The following is a 7665-nucleotide window of genomic DNA, read 5'->3' on the forward strand; positions in this document are numbered from 1 at the left end:
GGGGGGGGGAGGAGAAGACAATGAGGTGGGCGTCAGCAAGCGCGAAGCGTACGATACGACGCCACGCTACGCCACGCTACGCCACGCTACGCCAGGCCACGCCGACAAGACTCACCAGGTACACTTCTCTCAGCCCGGACGCTGCACTCAGGACGTGCGAACGCTGGAGCGCCGAGACGCAGTGCGCCGTATCGGCCGCCATGCCGCCGGGTCCGCACACGCACACGCTCATCGTCTCGACGCCCTCGCCCTCGCCCTCGCCGTCGTCGCCGTCATGCCTGCTGGCCTCAGCGTCGTCGACGAGGCTGGAGCGGTCGGCGAAGCGGGCGATCAGGGCGGGAATGTCGGGGCGTCCCGGATGCGTGCCCCACTCGTCGGGTATGCACGTGTCCGTCCCGGCTGACGGTCGCGAGAGGTGCAGACGCAGCTCGACGTCGATCCCGTTTGATCGCAGCGTCGTGAGCGACGAGAGGAGGTACGGCGTGAACCAGGGTATCAGGGCTGGCGGGCCGACAGACAAGCGTGCGTGCATGGCAAGGAGCAAGTACGACAGGAGCGGCAGATGGACAAGCGTCAGTCAGTCGGTCGGCGGTCCGCCTCCTCGCTCTACGTTCGTCCCTACCGGGCCGCCACTCACACAGCGAAGGGATGCTCCACACCAGCGCCACCTTTTTCGTCACGATGCCTCCTGCCGAGCGGGGCGCGGCCGAGCGGACGGCGAGGTCCATGAGGATCGAGAGGCAAAAAGTGATGCCCACGCCGCCGGCAATGAGCAGGACGGCGTCGTACGACGCCATGCTGCACCCGCTGCCATACGGCCCGTCGATGACGGCGGGCAGCGTGAGGCTGACGGTGCGCAGCGTGCAGCACGCCGCGTCCTCGTCCGAGTACGGCAGCTGGCACAGCTCAATCTCCGAGTCGGCCCCGCGATCGACGAGGAGCGCGCTCTTGGACTCGTCGTAGTGGCGCTTCTCCGTCTTGCTCGCGGCGACTGTGTTGGACCGAAGAGATGTGCCGGTGCTGGCGCCGTCGGTGCGCCTCCCCGTCAGCTTGACGTGCCGGTAGAGATGCCGCGTGAGGCCGCGGTGGACGCGCGCAACAAAGACGAGCTGCGACTCCTTCTGCGGGTCCGGCGAGGCGAGCGAGAGAATCGTAAAGGGGTGCGCCTGCGAGGCGCCGAGGGTCGGGAAGCGGATGAAGAAGTGCTGAGCGGGCGTCCAGGCGGCGGGCGCGTTGAGCGCGACGCGGACGATGGCGCCGTCGTCGGTCGTCCTGGCCTTTCCATCCTCGTCCTCGTGGCCGTCGTCGATCTCGACCTCGACCATGGCCCTCGTCCTGCCAAACGAGCTCTGCCGCATCGCGTTGCTCCAGCGCCACAGTGTCGAGAAGCCCCACACGGCCACGATGGGCCAGAGCCAGCGCCATGTCTGCAGCAGGTCGCGTGTGTGCGCGAACAGGAAGCCAAGGAAGACGACGACCGAGAGGATGTGCTGCACGACAAAAAATTCGTACGAGAAGCTGCGGAAGGCGCCGACCGACGAGGCCACGATCCAGACGAGGAGGGCGATGCACACCGAGCCCGTCCACCAGACTGCAGCGGGGGCGGGGGCGGCGAAGGCAGCAGGAACGCAAAGGGGTTGCGAGGCGACGGGACAACGACGGCATGTCAGCGCGCGTGCTTCTGCACAGAAACGGCGGAAGACTACGCCCCGAGTCGCAACTCACCCCTATCATAGTTGAACCACGCCTTGAGGTTGGCCGCGCCGCCGTCGTGCAGCGGCTGCCAGAGAAAGGCAAACGTGTGGATGAGGGAGAAGAGGAGGACGAGGCGGGCGAGCCACTGGTGGTAGAGCTGGAGGCGCTCGTGGCTGATGGCGGTAAGCCAGGTGATGGGGTTGAGCTTCATGGCGAGGATAAACATGAAGGGCATGATGCCCTGGGCGATCATGCCGGAGCGGACGCCGAGCGGCGTGGAACCCCACACCTCGGCCGGACGGTAGTAGGGCTTGACAGCCATGCACCAGACGACGAGGCCCGTGGAAAAGGCCAGCAGGACGAGCGTCGCACCGAGGGCGGGGAGGCGGTCGACGCGGAGGAGGCGGTAGACGAGCGGGCGGCGGTTGCCGGGCGGCGGGGAGCGTGGGTGGTAGTAGCCGATCCAGCGGCAGAGGGCGGCGATGTGCGAGTACAGGGGCAGGCGCACGATGCGCCGTGCGAGCGTCGGACGCCGTATCCGCAGCCGGTGCAGGAGGCCGGGCAGGATGGCGATGGCGATGAGCGCCAAGAGGACCCAGGTGGTGGTGTCGGCATAGCGGCCCATATCGTAGTAGGAATCCTTGCCCTCCATGGCGGCGTTGCGCAGCGCGGCGGGGGGTCGGCAGCCGGGGCCGACCATGCCTGGCTTCCATACGCAGCCGGGGACCTCCTTGTGCCTGGGCACTAGCCGCGCCCCGTTGCTGGTCGATGCCATTTCGAACGAGACCATCCTGGCGTTGGTGGCGGTGGTGCGTGGGGCCTCGCCGTCGTCGTCGTCCGACAAAGCTGAGCTGAGTTGAGCTTCAAGCTAAGGCGACCCGAGTCGAGCGCGGAAGCGGGGGGTCTCTTTGCGATGTGGTGTGGGCGTTGGTGATGGACGGGAGGAAAGCCAGCTGGGCCGGCCTCGGGCGAAGTCCTGACCAAGAGAGAAGGCGCAGGCAGGAGCCCTCGCCTCGCCGGCCGGAGGGGGTCCGGGCGGAGGCGCCAAGAAGCATGCATGCAGGCGGTGCCAGACGAGCGAAGCCTGCCTGCCTGCCTGCCAGCGGCCCGGTGCCAAAAAAACGCTCCGAGACGGCATCTCGGCGCCTTTTCTCCCGTTGGCAGATCTGGCCTGACCAGGCACAGCGAGCCTGACGAGGGAGCTCCTACAGGACGCGGCTCCAAGCGGCCTCGCCTGGCCACCTTGTTCCAGGCTGCCGTCGAGCCGCCTGCCACGCCACTCTCTCTCACTCGGACGTCACAACCAGCCAGCGACATCGAGCCACCGCGGTCCAGTCCATCCATCGTCTGCATCGTTCCACGCCGGTTCTCATAGCTCGTGTGGTTAGGCAGAGGAGATCATAAAAGGGTACAAAAAGGCTGGCCCTCGACCAAGCCGGCCGGCGAGCCAGGCGGGCATGCTGGCTCGCAGATTAATGAGAAATAGGAGGCGCAGCGAGCGGCTGACCGCCGACGCCTACGACAGGTCGAAGCCGGCACCGCTCTGGATGGCATACACGAGCTTCTGGCGGCACGTCTCTGCGTCGTTGTACTCGGGCAGCTTGAGAAGGTTGACGCAGGTGCTGGCCGTAGGCAGCCGCGTGGCGTCCGGGCCGGCGTTGCGGATGGAAAACTTGGGGTTGAGCTCGGCGAAGCCCAGCAGCGGCGGGTTGGGCGAGCTGGTGACAAACTTGAGAAAGGCCTTGCGCTGCGGCTGGTCAAACGACTCGAGGGCCTGCCAAAAGTAGTCGACGGCCACGTCGCGCTCGTGGTAGCCGCCGTAGACGGTGTTGGCGCGCAGGTCGGCCACGTCAATCGGCTCCTCGGTGCCGCACACGAGCACCCGCAGCTCCTCGCGGTTCATCATGCGCAGCCAGCGCGGGTCAATCATCTCGGACAGGCCCAGGAAAAACGCCCGGCACTGCTCGGCGATCTGCACCGACAGGCGGTAGTGCGATACGCGGTAGATGTACTCGAGCCGGTTCTCGCGCGTCACGGGCACCTCGCTGCCGCCGGGCACCAGCTCCGTCGTCTTGCTCACCCCAAACTCGTCGTCGGTCACGGTAAAGTTGAGCGCCAGGTCCGCCTCGACATCGCCGCCGTAGTTTTTCAGGTAGATGAGGCCCCGGTAGAGCTCCTTGTCCAGGCTGTCGAGGCTCGCCAGGTCGTCGAGGTAGCCCTGCTTGCCCAGCCACTTGCTCAGGAAGAAGCTCGCAAACTTGACGTCGACCAGGATGCCCTCGTACAGCGCCTTGCCCAGCACCCGCCCCAGGAACGTGTACCACTCGAGCTGGTCGGGCGTCTTGGCGTAGCTGTGCGGGTTCGGGTACAGCTCCTGCGCATCGGTCGCCTTCCACAGCCCGCGGTTCGTGTCGAACGCCTCGCGCACCAGCGACGTCAAGAACTCTTTGTAGACGCCCCCGCCATCGATACCCGCCTCCTCGTGACCCCACTGGTCGATGAAGGCGATCTCGAGGCGCTCCTTGAGCCGGGGGCCCAGCGGGTTCATCTGGGCGAAGCCGTCCTCGGCAATCATGCCGCGCCGCACCTTGATCCGCTGCCGCGCGTAAAACGGCGTCCGCGCCAGCCCGAGCTTCTGGGCGTCGATGTCGACAAACTGGCGGAAGATCTCGACGCGCACGTCGAACGGGATCACAAAGGGGATGTTGTTGAGCACGCCGAGCCGCGGGCTGAGGAAGGCCAGGTTGCGCGCCGAGAGCTTGCTCGTCTGGCCGCGCCGCGTCCGCAGCCGTTCGGCGACCGGCAGCGGCGGGATGCGTCCATCATCGTCGTCGTCGCCGTCGTCGCCATCGTCGCCGCCCCGGGCATCTCGGTCCGACGTTCGGCCGTTGGTGCCGTTGCGAGGGGAACGCGATCGCTCCGCGTCCGCTTCGAGCTCCGATGGGGGCATCGACTGATGCGGGGCGCCGTTGAGCTCCCTCTCTTCGAGGATGACGGTCTGGATGAAGCTCTGCAGGTCGAGCTGCGACACCATAAGCCAGTGGTCGTCGGGCGTGAAGCGCCGCCGCGAGTCGCGCGCGTGCAGCTGCTGCAGCAGCTTGGTCAGCAGGTTGCGCAGCGATAGGAGCGGCAGCTTCATGCCCGGCACCCTCGGAACGATCCGCGAGCGCGACGAGGCGGAAGGGGCAGCGACGCCCGATCCCGCGGGCCGCCCGTCATCGCCGTCGAGGTTGGCCAGCGGGCCGGAGCCCTCGTACCAGTACATGGCAAAGGCGAGGTTGCGCAGGATGGCGCTGAGGCTCACCACCTCGTCGAGGGTGAGCGGGTTCCTCGACGAGGCTCCGTCGCGCGAGGCCATGGCGGGCCCACCGCCCAACCCAGAGACCGAGGAGCTGGGCGGGTAGAACTCGTCGTCGCCGATCGTCAGCAGGCAGCGCGAGTAGAGCTCGCAGATCAGCACAAAGGCGGGCCATTCCGAGCTGTGGCCGGCGTCCGATAGGGTCGCGAGCGTCTCGCGCGTGCCGCTGCCATGCCGGGCGGCTGCCAGGGTGCGGGCGAGAGGGTTGCCGCGGATCTGTCCGCGCCAGAGCTCCCTCACGAAGCCGCCGACGAGCTGGCCGGCGCCTCCCTTGGCTGCCTGGAGCGAGCCGCTCGCCGTCTTTGCGGCCGCCGCCTCGGCGGATCTCGCCGGCTGCACGTAGCCGTACATGATGGTGTTGAAGACCCTCTCGCGCCCCGCCGCCGGCCAGGCCGTGAGCGTGGAGCAGAGGAAACTGCAGAGTGCCTGTCGCGTCGAGGTGGGGAAGCGGCCCGACGCCGTCAGCAGCGCCGAGAGGTGAGACTCGGACACCACTGCCGAGAGCCGCTTGTTGGTCTGCGCGTCCAGGGGCAGAGTGTAGGCGGGGATCCGGGGCGAGGGCGATGCTGCGGCCGCCTGAGTGACGGTGCGGCTGGCCGCTGTCGAGGACGACGCTCGTGCGGCAGAGCCGTCAGACATGACGACGTCCTGAAGGCCCAGCTGACCTGTCCTGGCCGACGACGAGGAAGGCATCCCAGCACCGCCGTCGCCGTCGCCGCCATCTTCGTCGTCGTCGCCATGATGCCCAAAGTCGGCAGGGAAAGTGCTTCCGCCGTTGCCGCTCCTGGCCTGCTCCTTCCACTCGGCCGGGCTGAGAAAGACCTGGCTGGGGAGCGCGTCTTGGGCTATGGTGAGCGCCTCGAGGTAGGTACGGATGGCTTTGCCGTCCTTGAGGTGGGTGAGCCTGCCCGTACCGAACGTGAGGAGATTGGCCAGGAAGTAGGGCGAGTGCAGCGGGTTGTCGTCCAGCGCACTGTCACCCGTCGCGACGCTGATGTAGGAGCCGAGGGCGAGAATGTGTTCGAGCACGTCCATGAAGGGGAAGGCGGCGGCGAACTCGGTGACCGAGGGCAGGGGCACGCGGTTGGCCAGCAGCGGGATTGTCATGATTGAGACGCAAAAGGAGCGGACCGCCTTGTGCCTCGGCGGAACGACGTCGTCGTGGGCCGTGTGGTCGTCGTCGACGACGACGATGGCGGCGGCGGGAGCGGATCCGTCCTTGGGCACAGCCGGTTGCGACCTGAACACGCGGAAAGGGGCGAGGGAGAGGGACACGGCCGAGGCCATGGCGGGCGACGCCTTGCGATCGACGGGGAAGGAGAGGACGAAGCGCTGCAGGGAGCGATGCAGGTCGAGGTCCAGGAGACGGTCGAGGGCGAGCTCGACGAACGACTGCCGCCCTGCCTGGGCCGCTGGCCCGCCGGATGGTGTGGGCAGCAGCGCCAGCGATGCGAGCGGGCTGGAGGCGTCTGTCGAGGCGAGTAGGCTGAGGAGATCAAAGTAAGCGAGCGTCGACTGGGATGGCAGCGTCAGGGCGTATTGGGCGATGTGGGCGAGGAGCTGCCTGCATACGAGGAGGACGAGCGAGACCGACTGGCGATCGGCCTCGAGCTGATCTGGGGCGGGCGACGTGGCCGAGTGGGTGAGAATGAGGACCAGGAGAGGAGCATGCACGGCAGCCGCGGTTGGGGTGACGATGCGGCACCAGGTGGCGAGGCGTTGGGCGTCGTCGTGGCTGTAGCGCTTGTCGGTGCGGCCGATGGAGAAGATGAGGAGGCGTGTGAGCTGTACGGCCTGGCGCTGGAGGTCGAGGCGATCGAGGGTAGCGGACTGGGAGAGGTTGTGTTGGAGGTCGTTTGCGAGCGAGTCGAAGCGAGCGGCGAGGTCGTGTCGGAGGGACCTTGCCACTCTTGCGCCCCTGAAGCTCGACTGGATGAGGGCGGCTGCGGCGTTTCGCTTGCGTGTGAGTTCCCTTGCTGCGCGTTCTGCGCGTGCAGCTGCTGCGAGCTGTGCTGCGCTCTGACCGTGGCCGGACTGACCGCCGAGGTTGATCTGGCGTACGGGGCGGCTGCCGGTGAAATTGAAGTCCATGGCGGGTTGGGTGGCGGAGGGCTGTCGTCGCGTGCGCGTGTGGCGGGTAGGTGAGGGTGGGCTAGGCAGGGACGACGTGTGTACGAATGTGCAGTAGAAAGACGGAAGGGATGTGAGGCATGCGCACCGGTGGCGGTGGCGGCAGGGAGGTGGTGGTGGTGTTGGTGGTGGTGGTGGTCGTGGCGGCGAGGACGACGAGAAGAAAGAGTTGGTTGATTACCTCCGAGGCTGAGCCGCAGCCGCTGTCGCTGCCGCTGCTTCGACGGCGCTTTGACGGGAGGCCGCGTCAGTTTGGGCGGCTTCCCCCTCCACATGGCCACCCACCAAAGCACGGACCCACGTACGCTTGGGGCAGCGCGGCTCAGTCACTCTGGTCCTGCCATGCTGTGGGGAGCGGCTCCTCTCTCGCCTCCCCTTGCCATCCCACCACCACCACCACCGCCATCAACGCTAAACCTCCCTCAGTCTCAACCACCAACACCAACATCCACCCCACTCGACGACCTGCCCAAAGGCCAACC

General features: G+C 67.3%; 2 protein-coding genes across 2 annotated transcripts in view; both read right to left on the minus strand.

The window, feature by feature from the left end:
• Positions 1 to 2485, minus strand: part of PFL1_06279 (uncharacterized protein) — a gene marked incomplete at both ends in the record, with an annotated part of 2559 nt that extends 74 nt beyond the window's left edge. Inside the window, 3 exons of the mRNA XM_007883820.1 lie at positions 116 to 501; positions 638 to 1591; positions 1726 to 2485. Of these exons, the coding sequence (XP_007882011.1) occupies positions 116 to 501; positions 638 to 1591; positions 1726 to 2485 (2100 nt within the window). The remainder of the gene's footprint in view (positions 1 to 115; positions 502 to 637; positions 1592 to 1725) is intronic.
• Positions 2486 to 3211: 726 nt separating this feature from the next.
• On the minus strand, positions 3212 to 7144 carry PFL1_06280 (uncharacterized protein; the record flags this gene model as incomplete). The annotated part of the gene is made up of 1 exon (XM_007883821.1): positions 3212 to 7144. The coding sequence occupies one exon, from the start codon at positions 7142 to 7144 to the stop codon at positions 3212 to 3214; it is 3933 nt and encodes a 1310-aa protein (XP_007882012.1).
• Positions 7145 to 7665: the final 521 nt, after the last annotated feature.

Source organism: Pseudozyma flocculosa, assembly GCF_000417875.1.
Source record: "Pseudozyma flocculosa PF-1 unplaced genomic scaffold scaffold00025, whole genome shotgun sequence".
NCBI lineage: Eukaryota > Fungi > Basidiomycota > Ustilaginomycetes > Ustilaginales > Ustilaginaceae > Pseudozyma > Pseudozyma flocculosa.